Here is an 18,288-nt window from a genome sequence, read left to right as displayed (position 1 = left end):
GCAGCCACTCTCCAAAGGCAGCTGTGCCAAAAGCTCTGGTCGCAGGGCCCAGTGATGGCACGGTGGTAGGATCCAGACCTGCCCTGATCCCTGGGGAGGTCGTACCCTGACACCAGACTCCACCGCCACGGCAGAGAGCGCAGCTGCTCTTGGGCAATAGCTCTGCAGCCACAGCACACATACGGAGGTAGACCTGGCAACCCAGGAGCGAGCTCTGCCTGCAATAACCCGACGTGCTGACAGGCCGTGATCAATCATCCCTGCGCAGCCCTTATCGAGGGGGGTTATTTTTGCTGGCAGCTGTGACAACATTTCTAACATTTCTAATGTGAGGCATTTCTAACATCGCGTCACAATTTTTTTTACTCTTTTCTTTCAAAATCCAGCAGAACTTTCCGAGCAGCAGCAGAGTTCTGCTTCCCTACCTTTGTTCTCAGAGATGATCTGTACAAGCTCATAATCCTCAACTGCGTCAGATTCCAGGTTGTGCTTCAACAGAGCTCTCTGGATGACAGCAGAAGTTCTGTCTTGGTTAGTTATCTGGAAAGATAAAGTTGCAGTGAGAGATTCTGCTTATTCACTCTCTATAATGATTTAATAATTAGCAAAGGCCTGCCTTTCTGCAGACCACTTGGCCATGGAAAAGATTTCACAGCACTGAAAAAATATGATGGGTCGGTAACGACGTAGTAGGTCCTGCTAGGTACTAAAACGTGGTATTTGTGACATGTGGTGGTGGTGGTGGGTTTTTAGTTCAAGATGACAGACACCGTACTCGAAGAGACAGCAGTAAATCACAGTGTCTGCTCTCCTGAGCAAACACTTAGAGAGAGATGAGGCATTGTTCTCCCTAGCTGTAAAAGTCCACGTAAATAGCTGCCCCATCTGTTGTTTGCAGACATCAATTAATCTGCAGTCTCCTGTGCTAAATACTTTCTTTGACATCCCGCAAAGATTTTTGGCCTTGTAACTGGGTTTACTGTCTGCTGTGGAAGTGCTGCGCATCCGGAGCAGACACAGGGCTCCCTCCAGAGCCTTACGCAGTCAAAAGGCAGGTTTGTCTCACCAGTAGCCGAATTTGTCAGGCCCTTAGGGAACGGCCCTTTACGATTTGGGGAGGTCAGACCGTTAAAATCAGAAGGTGGCTAAACGTGCTAAGAACTACCCCCCCCCTTGTGTGTTTGTTCCCCCCCCAGGTCCCAAGAGACCCCAAGTGTTTGCTCAGCAGCTGAGTCTGTGTCAGGTATCTGCAGTCACATCGTCCACTGCCAGAATCCCTCCGTGGAACCAGCGTCGAGGGAAACACCTGAACGCTGGTTGCTGCTGGTCTGGCATCCTTCTCCGCAGAGAGAAGCTGCGTAATTAAAGGGCTTGGCAGCTTCCTCGCGTACAGCTCCCTGTTCCCAGAAACAGCTCCTGGGCAAAGTTGCTCCAGGCACAACTTCGCGCATGGCATCTTGTGTCAAAACTCGCACACAACTTCTGAGCTAGAGAAAAAGCAGCTAGCGCTAGCACAAGGGCAGGAGCTTGCATTTGATCAGAAGACTTCACTTTTTGATAAACTTCTTGATAAAATATGAGTTTTAATTTCAAGACCAGAAACTTCCAGCAAGATGCTATTTTCAAACCGCTCATTCATACCATGCTCTACCTATTCTGAATTGTAACATTTGTTGTTTCCCCTTCCAAGCCAGGTTTCATTAGCCGGATGAGTGAATAGGTGTTTTCAAAACTAAAAGTGCCATTTGTTGAAGTCACCCTGGATGAAAACATCACCAACAATAACAGCATTTCGCTGTTCCGCACCACTCACCACAATGCTCTTGTACATATTGCTGTTGTCGTCTTCTAGGCTCGTTCGGATGATGCACATATCTTCGTTCTGCTGATTGTAAATAGGAGGCAGTACTTTTGAGGTAGTGGGTGTCACAGAGACAGCACACTTCTTGTTGTTGTTGGAGGCCAGCACAGGAGGGGGTGGGTTGGAAAATGACACTCCCGAGGAAGATATGTTCGTGACTTGGGTGGAGGAGGAGGATTCAGAGAGCTGCACAACAGAAAGAAAGCAAACCACTGTCATAAACTGGACATTTTGTATGTTGGCCTCTGTCATTCTGGAGGAAGAACTCGAGAAGACAGAAGGCATGTACAAAATCTGCACTCTGTCCAGCAGTGGCGTTCCTTGCCTCCAAGAAAAAGTGAATTTCACTTGATTAATTCCACCATTTTAACGACCCCGAGCGCCGCTTGCTCCTGCCTCTCAGTTCGAGGAGGCCGGGAGATGGCAGCAAATGCAAGGAACAGGATCAGGTTGTGGGCAACCAGCCAGGGGCTGGGACAGGCTGGGAAAGAGCAGAGGGCATGGCAGGCATCCCTGCTCCTGCCTGGGGTCCGAGCCTTTACACGAGAGCCCGCACACACACCTCCCTATCTGCCGCTTCTCCTTGAATAGTCTTTCCTCGTTGGCAACTGCCCCCTTCCTTCCCCTGCTGCTCAGGGGTTTTGCTTTCCTCGTCATCTGCCTTGCTCAAAAACTGCTGAGAGGATCTTCTCTCCCCAACTTGCTTATCAAAACCACCGTAACAACTGCTCCAGCGAAACAGTTTAAACAATTTACGGATGCCAGCATCTGAGACCTCGTGCTTCATTTGGCCTAAGAACATTTAGCACAATTTAATTTAAAGTATCCTTAAGCTACACCCCAGCATGACACTCTTCAGAAAAATATCCCTGAAAAGGGCTTCAGCAAAACAGTTAACGCAATTTAGTTCAAAAGGGAAGGGTCTGTAGGAAAGATATTCCTGTGGATCCCCCTGCCAGATCCTTTCTGCTGGTTTCCTGCCTGCGTAGTTTGTCTCTGGCTGGTACCAGCGCACGCCCGGCCCATCTGCTCTGGGCACAAACGGTCACGGCGTCAGCCTTACGCTCGTTTTGCCGTGGGCTGTCCCAGCTGCTGGTGTGCGGGGCGTAGGGCTTTGCCTTCTCGGCGAAACGAGGGATTCCTGGCACGCTGTTTCAGTGCCTTTTTGTGTAAGGCACCAGCTATGCGTGCCAAGAGCGAGCTAGCGTGCAGGAGGAGGTGCGGCAGCTCTGCGCTTCTCCCCCTTGGAATTAAACCAAGCGAAGGCAAGGTCCTCTTGCCTGCATCACTGCTGATGTCATGCCGCCACGTGCCATGAGCAAGCGTGATGCTCAGGCTCCTCACTCCACTTCATATAAGCTGGAAGGTAGAAATGCTGCTAGCCTGCCCCGTCCCTCAAAAAGCACAATGAGGGACTGAAAAAAAAATAAAAATTAACCTCGTGCTTCTCCAGGGCCTCACCTAAACTGAAAACACTGCCAGGCATTACCAGAAAAATCTTGTTTCAGGGAAGGAGAACTTCACTCTGCCTTGTATCTTGGCAACACTGAAGGGATTGTGCAAAAATCCTGACTGGATTGCTTCCATTTTTACACATTTATTTCTAGAGTCTCTCCGTTTCACTACAAGCAACGCTCTAGTCAAGACCAAGAGGCTTGGGCAAGCGCCTAGGGCCTGTCTGCAGTGTCGGCAGTCCCTCACAGGCTATTCGTGCTGGCAACAAGGCCCGGATCGTACCTTTTTCTGAGATCCATAGAGAGGGCCTATGGAAGTCATGTAGATGTCTTCCAATTCACAGTGATTCAACTCGCATGACGAAACGCTGGCTGAGTCCGTGCTTTCACCAGAGCTCCCACCTGCAGTAGGTTTGGGTTGCTTTTTGATGGGTGTGCTATGGGCGAGCACCTCGGAGCCTAGAAACAGTCTAGTACAGAAAAGAAAACATAAAAGCCAGTTAAGTGAAAGCAGAACAAAGCTGGGCTGAGCAAAGCTGTCACTTGGTTCAAAAAATCTTACGTATTGTTTTGTTTTCCTATCTTGAGTGGCCTATTGTTTTCATTTCCTCTACGTTGTTCGTACGGTTTGTCAAGAGCGTTTGTTACGCACCAACACAATACCTTCTCGAACAAGCGTACCCACCAGCTGCAAGGCCAAAATCAGAGCTAATGCCCAAGTATCACACACCAGACTCCTCTTTGGGCTGTTACATTTTCAGACTTGCTTGCTGGGAAACGACTGATCATAAACCTGATGTGTTTACAAACCAAGGGGCGAGGGGCAAGGTAGAGGCATGGCAGCTGGCTCCACTTTACGCGCCCCTGCTCGCTGCTGTCGCACCCTGGACGCTCCGACATGAGGCAGCTCAAGACCTACTCGGTCGCCGTGAGCAAGTGAAACGGTTTGTGAAAGGTAATGCATGGCTGTACACCGGGCAAAGGTCTTCAAAAGGCAAATTTGTCCCCGCTGCAAATTCTTTCACTCAGTAAAGGTGCCACAAATACCAGTTTCTCTCTAAGAGTTTGGATGGAGACGTGCCCAATGAGGAGGTCACGAGAAAGTGTAAATTATAGGCTCTCCCTCTCCAAGACTCATTTCTAAATGCAGGTCAAGTAAATTTAAAGGAGTGTCAAAGGAAACAAACTTTATACAAAGTGGAGAAGCAGGGTGGGTTGCATGCTACGTCAGCGTGCAGTTAATGATTTAAAACAATTTAGAGAGGTGTCACTCACTGTTGCCAGGAGACATTGTGCCAGTCTTTTCTACAGTATTAATTTACAAAATACATTCAGAGTGCAGATGAAACAATTCCTCTGCACAGTGCAAACAAGCGCCATACAGTAAATGACAATACTACAGCACTGAAACACAGTCAGAAATGAGAGAATAAAACCTGGGCTCCACAGCAACAATTCTTAACGCACAGCTTAGGCACGCACCAAGGGAGATGCAAATGAGAGGCCACCGGGTGTGTTCGGGCACTGTCACCTTCAAAGCTCACGTTCTCTTAACATATCACCACCGACTTGGATGGACTAACTGAGACACTTCCCAAACAGCTGCCTGGATTTTTTTTTGCATATCAGAACTCAAAACTCTAGAATTGAAAACATCTATTCTTCTTTCAGACCCTAACCTGTAGTAGCACTGACGTGAAGTGAACGGCTACGGGCTGTTCTGAGGAAACTGGGTACAAGAACCAAGCAGGAAAGGACAGTTAAGAGCTGATAGTGCTGTTAAATTAATCATTTCCCCCCTCATCTTGCTCATGCCACTGGTATGTGGGAGTCCCTTCATATCTCCTCTCGCATCAGGTTCAAATTTCTCACCTTTAAGATATTTTTTACTTTGGCCGTTGATCCCTGCTTTCATTCCCTGCAGCTTTCCCCGAGTTCCTGCTAGTCTATTGTTTCCCGTGCCTGCTTAGCTGCAGGCCCTCGTTCTCCACCCACCTCCTGTTTGAATCTGTGCTATTAGACTAAATTGGACCATGTCCCCATGATTTTTTTTTCCTTCTCTAACTTGAAGGCAGTTAGGCAGATTGTTTCTATTATCAAATGCCTTTTTGCTAACCTTAATCTTTGTTATTAAAATCCTGCAAGGAATTTTTGCGTGTGTATAGCAAATTAGACTAATAATAGGCCAGACTTTATCCTGGTTTACTCTATTTTGCTCCTGCATTCAGGGAAGTTATTACACAATAGATATTGAATTTATAATCCAGCACTAAAGTTGTTCCTTTTTCTGACACCTTAGGAAGGCTTGATTGTTTCTAATCTTTCTCATCATTAATAATCCTCGTGACTACTTATAACAATAGAAAGGGAGAGCTTCAGACAGAAGTACACATTTCTAGCTGATGCTGTCTCCTTAAAGTAATGCAGTGGTCTGGATCCCCAGCCAGGTTTTTCAGCTGGCGAAATGAGTACCGCTGGTTTGATTTACTCCAGTTCATATTAACACACCAAACGCCCCTTGCCCCATTGTACTCACAGGCTGAATCTCTTCACCATGCTTTTCCGAGATTTCGGCGATGTGGTGTTAATGTCAGCAGCTGCTTCAACCTCACATGAAAGGCTGAAACTGCAGAAGAGAGGCCACGGGGTTAATTTTTACAGCTGATACTATTAGTTATATATCTCAAAGAAGCAATGTTTGAGAAATTCAAGAAACCTTCAGTTATTTGCACTTCACAGAAGGGTGCAAACCCACAAAGAGGAACATAGCTCTGTCCACATTTTACCATGGTGAAGGGGATATTTCACTTCTTTATAATAGCTTTAAAAACTAGTGCTTTTGTGCATGACATTCATCATTTTATTTAAAAAAAAAAAAAAAATCCAGAAAATACTTAACACATGAACCTTGCATAAACTGACTTTTTTACTACTACTCATTACAATGCAGCATGTATCTGTGCTTACACTCTTCAACAGTGCAGCAGAGTAGTATTCAAATATTTAGTGGAGATATTAAAATCCTTTAAATAAATTGCCTTGGGTTGGTCTAGCAGCATGTGCAGTAGCACCGAACTCAGCAGGGCTGCAAAACCCACCCCAAATGGCCAGGAGATGTTTATCTGGTGAGCGCTGGGCAAGCTCAGCGATGCTGTGGCTACTTGCTGCCCGCATCCACCAGCTGAACGCTCAGCGACTGCATCAGCCCGTCCCTTAGGACTGACTTCTGAGCCTGTGCCTGGGCATGCAGACAGCCCAGACACAACAGACTCTCATATTTCCAAGTCAGAAGCCTGATTTCCAATCAGTTTTGAGATTTCCAGCCTCGAAACTAAACCCTGCTACGTGTTCAACAGCTTTTCAGCAGCTGTTTAGCAGAAGGCAGGGGTATTTCTGCTCTCCTCGAGCAGCAGTCTGTGCAGGTTCCTGGAAGAGGATAGCTGAAGGCTGACATAACCTACCTGCAAGGTGGGTGTAGGGTAAGGAAAGCCTGCTTCACCAGCTGGACTGAGAACTTACCACTCCTGCTCAGTTAAATGCTGCTGTCCCTTGAACCAGTCGATGAATGTTTGGTCTGGTGTCATGCAATAGCTGTTGCACGCAGATTGCAAGAGCTTGATTTGGGCAATTACTTCAAATTCCTAAGAAAATAAATAATGAAATAGGAATTCTAATTAGAAAAAAAGATAAAGCCAAACTCATTCATATACTAAATACATGCAAAAACAGACTCAGGACAAACTTGGTTTGACCTGAAGCTCAGTTTCAGTTGAGTGACTATAAGAACCAGTTTTTCAACCAATAAAATGGTTTTTGTTTTGGTTTGTTTTCCTCAGCATCCATAAGGTACATTGAAATGTGAACATTTTATCAGACATGCACAAATTAGAAGACAAACACAAGGTATCATACTACATCACAGAGCTTTTCCTAAGTACTAACTGAAGCGTAATGCTGGTGGCAAAGCCAGATTTGCACGTCGTGCACTCGCACCAGAGGAACATAAAATGCCACCCTTCATACGTGTGACTAGAACATGCTGCTCTTCCGTAACTCCACTTGCATATATGCTTTGCCAGAATAATTCTTGACACCCCCTTGTGTTACAGCAGGTTATAGAATCGGGATGCAGGAATGGAGCCGAGTACTCGGCATGGCTCAGAGGGCAGCTTTGCCACTGGTTTGTACGAAGCTGGGCGGCTGCCCACGGAGAAGCTCGTGTATCGCATTATTAGTATCCTGAGCCATGCAGTCGTACATAGAAAGCAAGTCCAAGCAGTGGTTTGTAGAGCTGGGAACAGTTAAGGAAAGGAAATGGCTCCATCACAGCCAAATGCATGGAGATTTGGCACGACTTCATTCAGACAGACGTAACCCTAGTACCTTTACTCCTACATAGCATTACTTATCTCTGACCAACAAGGATCAGGCCGAAAGGAAAGAACAATAGCATTTATTTTTCAGTCCCATGTACCTAGTTTGCTCTCTGCAGCCTTTGGCCTACAAATAGTTTACTGCAGCAGAAGGAAGACATTTACAAACTCTTATTTTCTGGAAAGCAAAAGTCTCATGCCACCAGGTCTGATGCAACACATAGAACATACACACGTAAGGTATTCCCACGAACATCAAATGGAGGGAGTGTGCATGCCCCAGATGACAATCCCATGGAAGCAAGCGGCCCGCAGCTCCTCTTCCCCTATTGCACACATCTGAAAAGCAGGTTCTCTTCCCGCGCCACCCCTCACAGTTCAGCAGAGGCTCACAGCGTTTCAGGGATCTATTCTTTCCTCACCAACTTGCATTAAAATTAGTGGCTGTTGTACACGCCTGAGCTAAGACAAATGGCCTTGCCAAGAGAACAGTCTAGAAGAGGGCGTCAGTAAACTAAAAGTCACAGAACATTCAACTTACCTTTCGCCTCTTCTCAAAATTGATCAGGCCACCCTGTTGGAAGGAAAGAGAAGGCATCAGAGGAGAAAAGCACATGCTCAGTTGAATTTAATCACAAACAGGATGAAGTAGCAAGGCTAATGTAAGGCGCAGACCTGCCCTGAGCGAGGACCTTTTAAAAATACATTTCCAGATCTGGTATAAACCACAGCACTCATATATCCAAGTCTCCAAAGGGTATCTGTCCTCATGGCCTAGGCGGCAATCTGCCCAAGAAGAAAAGCCCAATACAAGAATGCTCATAAAAGCTGTGTCGAGATCAGGTCTGAAGAATGCTAGCAGGATTTTGCATGCAAGAAAAACTTGGATTTTGCCTCTGCTCTGAGTTTAGCGGTGTTCCCAGTGAGTTTCAGAGACACCAACTGAACACAAAGCATGGACCGAAGGGAAACTGCCAAAAAGAAAATGGATATGTAGCAACCTTACACAGGCCTGCTTTACTGCAGTTTTGCAAAACCATCACCCACCAAACAAAGCAGCAACCATTACCAGCCCAGGGAGAAGCGTATTTGCCCATTCTTATCATAAATATCAATACCAGCACAAGGAAGGCTGAGCGTGTGCAGCATGGCTCCTCGAGTGTCTCCATTAACGGGGCCAACTGTCAAAGGTGTTCGGAAAACCTTTACAGCAAACACCTTTGAAAACTGGCCCCATCCTCAGTCTCAGTTAAATGACCAGACTCTCTTGCAATTCTTTTCCCTTCCTGTGCTAGATTGGTTCCCCTTGCTTCTTCAGCTAAAGAGAAATTAAAACCCCAAGTCTAATTACTTTAGGGCTCAGATGTATCAGAGTCAATACCGAAGCAAGCATTTCAGCGATCGGTCTGAAGAGCTGAATTCGTGATTCTGTGTATTTTACAAATTATTCACAGAAATCTTTACACCTGAAATGTTCTTTTCAGAAAAATAAAACAGAATAATGCAAAGCTTACTGCCTTCACATTTTCTAACCTAGGGAAACAAGACAAAACACAATACTAAGCTTGTCCCTTGACACAACTACATTCAACTTCACACAAGATCGTTGTTGCTAATAAAACTGCATATTGCTTCCTTTTTTTTGGAAAACGGATTCCTCCATTTTTAAGAGCTGCACAAGAACCTAGTAGAAGATACAGGAACAGACACATTCAGTGCCGGGAAAGCAGGGAAGATATTTAGGGTTCAAAAAATTGCCCCATATTACCTCGACATAGTCCTGAAGGGCTGTGTCAAGCATGATGAGATCGGTGAGGAAGGTACCAAGATAAGGTACCGTGCCTTGCATTAGTCCCTGCAAATGATCAGAGCAACGTTGGATTAATTGACTGGGAAATGGTAATAATTAGAATGCTAGAATACTCCCATATAAGAAAATGAAATAATAGTCTGCTTAACCAAACAGTGGTCTTATAAATTACGTTTTCTTTCATTACATCATTCTCAGTATCTAATCTAGAATTTAAATAAAATTCTAACGAGAGCGGGATGCTCTCACAGATCTTGCCGAGCGGTTTTATATTACAACATTGCCGCCATACACTGATTTCTAACAGTGGGTCACCAGGAAATTCTGCTCGTGGAAGAAGCATTGAGCACCAGGGCCAGGGTCCCTCAGTTACCTGGAGTGGGCCTGGCTAGTCTATGTAAGCAGTTTCTCTCTCTGCTTCATTCCACTGGATTTTTACTTAATGGTGATGTTATACCATGTGAGAGTCAAGTCTAAATCACGTCACAAGTTTTTTTCCTCCAAGAAGTGACCATCTTCCCCAGCCGTTTGCTACATTTTAATAGTAATTATTCACATTTTAAACTTTCTAGACTGTTAGCAGTTGTAGAGTTCAGGCTGTTTCTACACTCGTGAAGGAAATGCTTGTTTCTACCATCCAAACGGATCTGTATTTTTTCCCGTCAAACAGACAGACAAACAAAAAATCATATTCAGTACTTTTGCCTCCCTATCCCAGATTTATCTCCCCCTGTCCTTTTAAATCTCTGCCAACTCTGAGACAAAAGCCATTTTCACCAGCAGACTGGAAACTGGACACGTTTTACAAAGCAATCTCTATAGGTCTGTGCAATTTTCAAGCTGGTATGTCAGAAGCTTCATGAGCTTGTTTGAAAGTAAATGAGATTTCTGCTCTGGCCAGAGCTAATTTTCTTTATCACAAGAATTCCAATATTTACAGTATGTATTTTACTACACGAAAATTGCGTGGCCTTCCCCGTATTTCTCTCTAAAGGTTAAGAAGAATAGTTAATGGAATTCTTTCTCGTAGGACAGAATGAAGACAGTTGAAAATGATGAACACATGTTTATATTCATCAATCATTTATTACCCTTTTATATGACAGGTTTAGTAAATTTCTGGAAGACCCGAAACTAAGGCCAAACCCTTGGCTCAGCGTCCATCCCGAACAACGGGTTGGGATGCGAAGCAAATGCAAGTGGGAACGGGATCAGCAAGCCTACACACCCAGTTATCCCCTTGCAGGGGCCAGGGGAAGATTGGGGCCAGGGAACATAACGTCCACCGAATCCTGAAATCTTTGAGCGTTCCCAGCATCCGATCGCTGAACGCACTGCCTATGCTGATGCTTTGCATATCCATTTCCTCCAGCATTTCAGTACCAGGGCAGGTGTTACTGCAGTAAAAGGACAGCTGTGTTGCACTAAGAACCAGACCTCTTACAGCTTGAGCTGAGTGTGGCACGAATCCCACTTTGTAATTGTTCATATACACAGATGTACACATGTGTGGGATCGTCTACATATATATGCACATTATATATACACAGGCACAGTATTACCTGCTTAGTATGATCCACAGCATAAGGGAAATACAGCTTTGGGCATGTATTTACAGGGACAAACATTCTGACTGCATATTTAGTCTAAACCTTTTGGTTCACTTGCTTTGTAGCAGCTAATCAATAGCACCAATGTGACGGTTTTTCTTGACAGATGTGATTGTTTTTCTTGACAGAGGCCACGTTCAAGAGCATTACCTACTGCACACTCGCTTTGTTAAATCCCTTTCTAGATTTTGCTTCTTATATAATTCATCAATTAGGGTTAATCATGTTACCAGTTCAAAAAGGGGAGGAAAAGGACCCCAAACACACCATATCTTTTTGAAGTTGCAGTCGCCTCTGTGTCCTTTTCTGATTTTCTTTCACGCTGCTGTCCAAATTCGCAAATTTGGATGTTCCTTCCTGTGAGTTGAAAGGGAATTAAAGGCAATTAATGGAGGAGCTAAGTGGTAAGCCAGCAACTACATTTGTGTAAAATAATTGCAAATACATTTAACCAGGCAAGCTAGGCCAGCAAAAATATTTGCTGTGCAGGTACATGTACGTATACACACACGTGCTAATTTTCTGGGACTCGTAGGCTGCTTGGGAATTTTGGACAAAATCCCACGGTTTTTCTGCAAAAATGGCTGTACTCTGGCCAAAGCTAAGTACTGTTGAAAATCTGCTGAGAGTTTAAATCGGAGAAGCTTAGATATACCTCAGGTGTCCAGCTGCTTCTCTGGAAGCATCTGTAACTCTATCCTGACATTCTTGACCTCAGGATTTCTGTTTAATTTCCTAATCAGGACTGCTACAAGTAAACACCTCTATCTTATGGAATGCTTTGTTGTTTTTCTTATGCCACAACACAGAGATCCAGCAACTACCCTCTGTGGCTTATTGACTAATCCAAAACCACGCAGGAACTGAAAGTAACAGGTCTTCATCTCCACAATTCAAACTTTCCTGTGAATGGATGAGCTATTTCACAATAGATCTGTAGCCTTTATTTCCCTGGATCCATATGGGGTGCTGGGAGTTACTGTCTGTTGTTTTTTTTCCAGTGGTCAGATAGATGAGGCACGAATCATTAACAGTGTCTTTTTAAGACGTGCAAAACAACAGCCTGCACTGGTAAAGATCCTCTCATTGTAACTTTTACTTCTCTCAATCACAGTTAGTGAACAGATCACTCAAAACGTATTTCCTTCCTCGGCTGAAAACCAGGAGCAAATGAAAAAGTGTTGTCTCAATGTCTTCAAGATACTGAAAGGTAAACTCGAGATTCTCTGACAGCAGCTGGAGGGCAGGCGCAGAAGCTAAAACTGCAGCTGGCAGCAGAGCCGTTGTTTGGCGAGGAGAGAACACCGTGCTCCCTCCCCGTGCCGGCCAACCTGTTTCATGTGGCATTTTGGCTGCTCTATGCTTCAGTTTGCAGGATGGATAGGCAAGGTCAAACACGGCTTCCCTAGAGAGACTATTTATAGTGAAAGAAAACAAAGACTTTAAGGATTCAGTGGACGTTAATCCTCCAGTCGTTACAAAGCGGTCCAAGATGAGAAGTAGGAGAGAGGTCCTAGCTATTCTGTGGAATTTTTCTCCTCTCACTGCTTTCAAAATGTTTTGCAAACCTACTTAGAGCAGCTGGAGAGAGTGATTTGCTGAGAGCCAGAAGGTCTGGGCTCAGACTGAGTTGTTGTTGTTTTGTCTTTTTAATATTTAGTTAAATAAGCTGTTCTGAACACACATTTTTCCCTCTATGCTTATTATTGTCTCTCCTGCTTTAAAATTGAGCTACAGATGTCAATAAATGGATGATAAACAACACAGACTGACAGGTCTGAATGTGTTCACCCATCATTCCTGAGCAAAACACAGTGTTTCAGATACCAAGGCACGGGGGTAAGGTACAAATGCCAGATTGACTGGCTAGAACTGCCAAAAAGTAAACCGGTTAACCAGTTTATAGAAACTTTTTTACGTAAACAGAAAAAACTGCCACAAACATTCCTTAGTTTCTACAGAATACCACCTTTCCCTGCTATTCTTCCTCACTCCTTTCAAGTTCCTGAGCTTGCTGGGGTTGGCCCCGGAGAGCGCACAAGTCAAACTGTTTCAGACAGAGCCTGCTTTGTTGTCCATCTGGCCACACACAGAGCAGGAAGCCTGTTCCTTCGAAATTCCCAGCCCTGCTTTCTAGTTCCAAGAAAGGTACGGGATGGTCGGATAAACATCTTGGTTTAATTCCTCAGCTGAAGCTGAGCGGCATTGTTCCAGCGAACCTAAAAGCTCTACAGCGGTGCAGTCCAGTTGAGAACCTGGTTTGGAGTTGCTCTGCACTCATCAATGCAAACCCGAGCCTTTCCAGGTCTGCTCAGAGGGTGCACAAGCTAGTGGTTCATCTCTCGATAGAGAGCAGCGTAAAGGCAACGTGCTAATTTGTAACTGATCTCAGTAAAATTACACCGCACAGCCCCTCTTCGCTCTGGTTGTGGCTCCAGTGCTATCACAGGTACGGAACGGTGCACACAGCTGTTCTTGAGCTAGATATCACCTTGGGCGTTATCACAGTAGCGTGACATTCAACTCAAGGGGCTCCACGAGGTCCTGAATCGCTGCCTCGTGAACAAATCCACGCAGAATCTGAGCTGCTGCAGCCTGCTGTATGTGGGTATCTGATTTCAGCAGGCTAATGCTAGCGTAGGTTCTTTCAGGAACAACCAAATCACCTCTCATCCCAGCACAAAAGCACAGGTCTTAGAGACCTCTCTCCCCTGAAGCACTGCTCTTCAGGGAGAGATGAGCTTTGGCAGCTGGTTAGAAAAAGGGCTAACCTCAGCTTTGATTGAGATCACAAGCTGTGTAACTCAAGCCAATTCTCACCTTCATTAGCAGCTCTCTAGTTGTCAGATAGTTGTTGTGTTCCGAGAAGATATCAGACAGCTCTTCGAACACCAGAATTATGTCTCTGTACAGGAAAAGATTAAATCATTTAGGTTATCAGTAAGCACTCTAAATCAGCTCAGATTACTGTTTTTTCTCATGAATCATTAGCAGTTGGGCATATAAAAGATAACACCACCAAAATGCATCCAAAGAGATGCTGCACATCTACTAGGAACCTTCCTGGGATTTTCTGATGCCCCCAATGAAGTCAGGCCTTATTTGACAGCACCACAAAGAAATGCCATAGGTATGCAGACCCTGAGCAGGGTTTTTCAATCACATTGCAGGGTATCAGATTGTTGTGAGTAAATTGATACAAAGGAACAGAAAAATAGCTGAGAGAAGCGTCCCAAGTAGTTCATTTTTGCCCTGTTCCATGCACTCTGGAAAGCTAGAAGCATTTAAGTGCACGAGTCCCTTTCTATTACCCAACACTATAAACACAAGATGGCAATATTTTGGTCAAGAACAGGAACCGGAGGCAGCGGAAAGGAAGACCCACCTCTGTCTAGGGGAAATGCAGAAGTATACTGCGTGGCAGAGTGACATTTTAATTTGTTTGTCAAAGGTAAAGGCAAGAAATCTGTTCTTCCCAAACTCAACTAGCAGAACACCATCTTTCCTACACGGAGATTTCTGGTGTCTGTTTGGCATGAAGTTGCACAAAAAGGTATTCCCCTGTAAGAAATATTGTTTTCAATACAGATTTGGATTTTGCAGTTTGGGGATATATTTTAAGGGAATGTCAGGACCAGGAGTGGCTTAGTGAGGGTTTGTAGCAACCTGGACCTCCTCCAACTTCATGGGAGAGAAGACAACAGGTAAGTGTCATCGTGCCCTTTTGCTGACCTTCCAAGCACGGTGTGCATGAGCTAGTGGAGTACCTAGTCTCATAGTTTTTCAAAATAGGTTGCAGAAGATCCAATATGCTATAAAGGACAGAAGAGACCCAGCATCTCTGAGGGTAGGTTGTCCCCTCAATAGGAAAGAGGAGCTCACAGCAGTCAGACTCAAAAAAGGGGTCTGACCCTCAGAGGAACGAGAGGTTCTTTTAAGAGAAGAGATGTCCGTGAAGGAGCAGAATAGGAAGACCGAGAAGAAGAAGATGAAAAGAAAACGCACTGAACTTTTTGCCTTTGTTTGGGGTTAGCCATAGGAGCGGAGGGGGAGGCTTACTTTGTAACACACGCCCAGGTCTTCTTTAGCCGATAGATAGAGTTGGACTGCAGTGCTGAAATGATGGCCCTCAAGGAGGAAAAATTCTTCAGGATCCTACATTCCTGTGAAAGGAGCGGTTAGAAATACAGGAGCATTAAATGTCAGCATTACGAATACATTAGCTCTCTTCTGTTTAACCGGTGTCATGCTTGCTACACATTCTCACTGCTAAGCAGGCAGCTGTACAAATATTGAGCATCAAAAATATCACTCCCTGATCCAGCCACCAAACTCTTTATGGGCTTTGGCACTTGTATCTTGTTTTCCTCACTCTCATGTATTTGTGGTGATGTTGCAGTGTTACAGCTTCCAGTTCTCCCAGTAAAAATAAAAGTGGAACCGAGTCCATGGAGCCAGGGTAAAGGGCACAAACCTTATGCTTCTTCAAAAGCTCTTTACAGTTACCAATCCCTTTTACCCTTTAGGGAGAAAACCCAGGCTTTGCCTCTTTGAATGTGGTATTTAAAATGTAAACCCTCAATCATCTAAGTGTCAAAAACAAAGACGTGCAAAGGAATAACCTGTTATTCAAGTATGTGCACACTGTTAACGAGACAAACCTTCCCAGCTTTTCCAGAGTTGGGATCAAATCCTAACAGAGAGACTGGTTCATAGACATTTCTTATGCAGCTTCTCTGTGGCAAAAGCTTTGATGGAAAAGGATACTGAAAAAATTAATTCTCCAAAAGATAGCAGAGATTCCTGGTAAAGCAGATGGGGGCAAGGAGAAGGGGGTAAAGTCCGGCCTGTGACTCTTTGAGGAACTCCTGTAAATCTGTTGGTGGGTCATGAACTAGAGCACAGGCATCGCAGAATTAAGAAACTCTTGCAAATACAAGCTCTCACAAACAGGTGTCTGCACATGCAAATTAAGCAAAAAACACACATGCCGGTTTGACTGTTGCATGTAGATGAGAATGTATTCAAACTACAATCCTGCTTCTGCAAATTTTTATGGGACTGATTATTACACTAATGATGCTGATTATGTAAAGCATCCTTACAGTGAAAGCAGACATAATTTATTTCCTTTGTAGGACCAAACAAACGGAAAACAACCTTAGCATAAGCAAAAGTCAGTCCTTAATATATCAGCAACTCTGTTCATGAGTTGCATTAAAAATGACCGAACAATTAGGGCAAGTACATTTACTCCCATTTATTTATCTACAAAAAAAAAAAAAAAATAAAAATCCTTGTGCAACTTAAGCTACATTTAACAAAGCGTGTCTTAAGAAGCCTGACTGGGCAGACAGCATTTTAAGCAGGTTGGCAGTTAGGCTAGGTAAAGACCAAGTTCAAGATCATGTGGTAGGACATGCAAGACCTGAAAGCTATTCTTGCATGGCTTGGGGCCAAAGTCACCACGTAACAGCTCTTCTTCAGAGACTGACATGTTTGAGGAGATCCTCTTTCTTTACGTTCAACTTGAAATTCAGGCCAGGGAGAACAGGCATTTAGAGGCACAAATTCTTAGCATTCCTTTTTTTTTTTTTTTTTTTTTCCAAATACAACAGGAGTTTGGACTGGAAGGTCCAATTTGGAACCATCTTGACTTAATTGCATGTTGCATAATTTAAAGCACATTAGGAGCTCAATATTGGATTTTGTGTTCTCAGTGATTTAACTGACTGCAGACTAAACTTTAGCAAGCTTTCATTTGTATATAAGAAGAATTTTTAAGACTGCTTTGCATAACTTTGTTTCATGCTGTGTCCTTCACAAGGGGAAAACCAGAAAGAATCTTGTGCAGAAGCAGCTTTGATTTAAAAAAAACTTAAGTATAACAGGATATTAATTATTTCATTTTTCCTTGGTATTTTTAAAGAAAATATTGTGAGTGAAATTGGCTGCTTCTCCTCAGGAACCTTAGATCTATGTGGAGCAGCGCGGGCTGGCAGTCAGAAAAAATATTCGGTTTATCTTGTAAACCAAGAAACTAGATCCAAAAGTCACAAACCGATAACAAACGTGGAACGCCATGCTGCTAAGTTACAGAGTTAGCAGTCAGTGAATAACTGCACTTTAATGAGTGGATTATTTTCTAATTCAGGCATCTAACTATTCAACACACTTATTTGCATGCACAAAGCAAGCAACTTTCTTCAGAAGCGGGCAGCTAAGTATATATGCAGCTAGCTGTTCTACATGTGCAATTATTTTGTAGAGCGTGCACATGCATTTTTCATGTGCTTAGCTAAGACTGGAGTATTTAATTATGTGTATGAGGACTTAAGTAAAGGAAGAAGCCCTGAATCAAGAGGTGGAGAACAAAGTTCTCCATCCACAGAACAAGTACGATGAGTGTGGTGCCTGTCCGAGCTTCCCTGGGCCTCCCTGGTGACCCATGAGGAGCAGGTAGCTGCTCCGTACTTGCTTGGCCAGGCTGCAGCCCAGTCTGCCCCATAAAAACCCCTTTAGCTGGTACCTTCTGCAACTTAAAGATCTGCACACAGAAAATAGAAATCAAACTTCCTAATCCAGTCACACGGGCTATAAAGCAGTCATCAGGTGATAACAAAACGGAGGCGACGTAAGCGCCAAAAGAGAGGTGAAAGACTACTTCGCCATACCAGCTTCCTGGACCATGCCGCTGTCAGAGCCGAGGTGCCAGGACTAACAATACAGCCTCGGGAAGCGTGGAAGTGCATTGTCAAGGTTGGAAAGACTCTCTTTGGCTGGACCTTTTTGTGACTGCTTGTTTTGTATAGCTCAGAAAGAACCCATGTGACTCTTAAAAGTCAGCACACATCCATATGAAAGTGCTTTAAATGTTCTCTTCAAAAGAGAGATCTAGTCTACTGCCAGCTGCCCAGTGCTCTGAGGGGAGTTAATAAGGTGACAGTAAAATATTAAAGATAAAATCTAAGAATTTAGCAAACTAGAGTTATGTAAAGAAGGCGTGCCAAACCCTTTCGCACAAAGATTAAGAAACACACAATCTGCTACAAGACAAAGGAATTGAAGCAAAGAGTAAAAACATGTTAGAGAAACACGTGAGACCATGATAAAGGAGAAAGGTAAGACAATGAGGAGACTGGTACCATATTGTAGCTCTACTTATTTTTTCTGGTTCGCA

The 18,288-nt window shown here is 44.2% G+C and overlaps 1 protein-coding gene across 1 annotated transcript in view; it reads right to left on the bottom strand.

Annotated features, from left to right (window-relative positions):
• The window catches only part of RGL1 (ral guanine nucleotide dissociation stimulator-like 1), a gene marked incomplete at its 5' end in the record, with an annotated part of 23,851 nt that overhangs the window by 427 nt on the left and 5,136 nt on the right, over positions 1–18,288 (bottom strand). The window contains 10 exons of the mRNA XM_009707541.1: positions 426–540; positions 1,814–2,047; positions 3,599–3,785; positions 5,852–5,941; positions 6,835–6,956; positions 8,230–8,262; positions 9,457–9,543; positions 11,376–11,465; positions 13,929–14,013; positions 15,168–15,271. Of these exons, the coding sequence (XP_009705843.1) occupies positions 426–540; positions 1,814–2,047; positions 3,599–3,785; positions 5,852–5,941; positions 6,835–6,956; positions 8,230–8,262; positions 9,457–9,543; positions 11,376–11,465; positions 13,929–14,013; positions 15,168–15,271 (1,147 nt within the window). The remainder of the gene's footprint in view (positions 1–425; positions 541–1,813; positions 2,048–3,598; positions 3,786–5,851; positions 5,942–6,834; positions 6,957–8,229; positions 8,263–9,456; positions 9,544–11,375; positions 11,466–13,928; positions 14,014–15,167; positions 15,272–18,288) is intronic.

This window comes from Cariama cristata, unplaced genomic scaffold, assembly GCF_000690535.1.
Source record: "Cariama cristata isolate BGI_N322 unplaced genomic scaffold, ASM69053v1 scaffold16399, whole genome shotgun sequence".
Lineage (NCBI taxonomy): Eukaryota > Metazoa > Chordata > Aves > Cariamiformes > Cariamidae > Cariama > Cariama cristata.
This window is presented reverse-complemented; position numbering and strand designations above follow the sequence as displayed.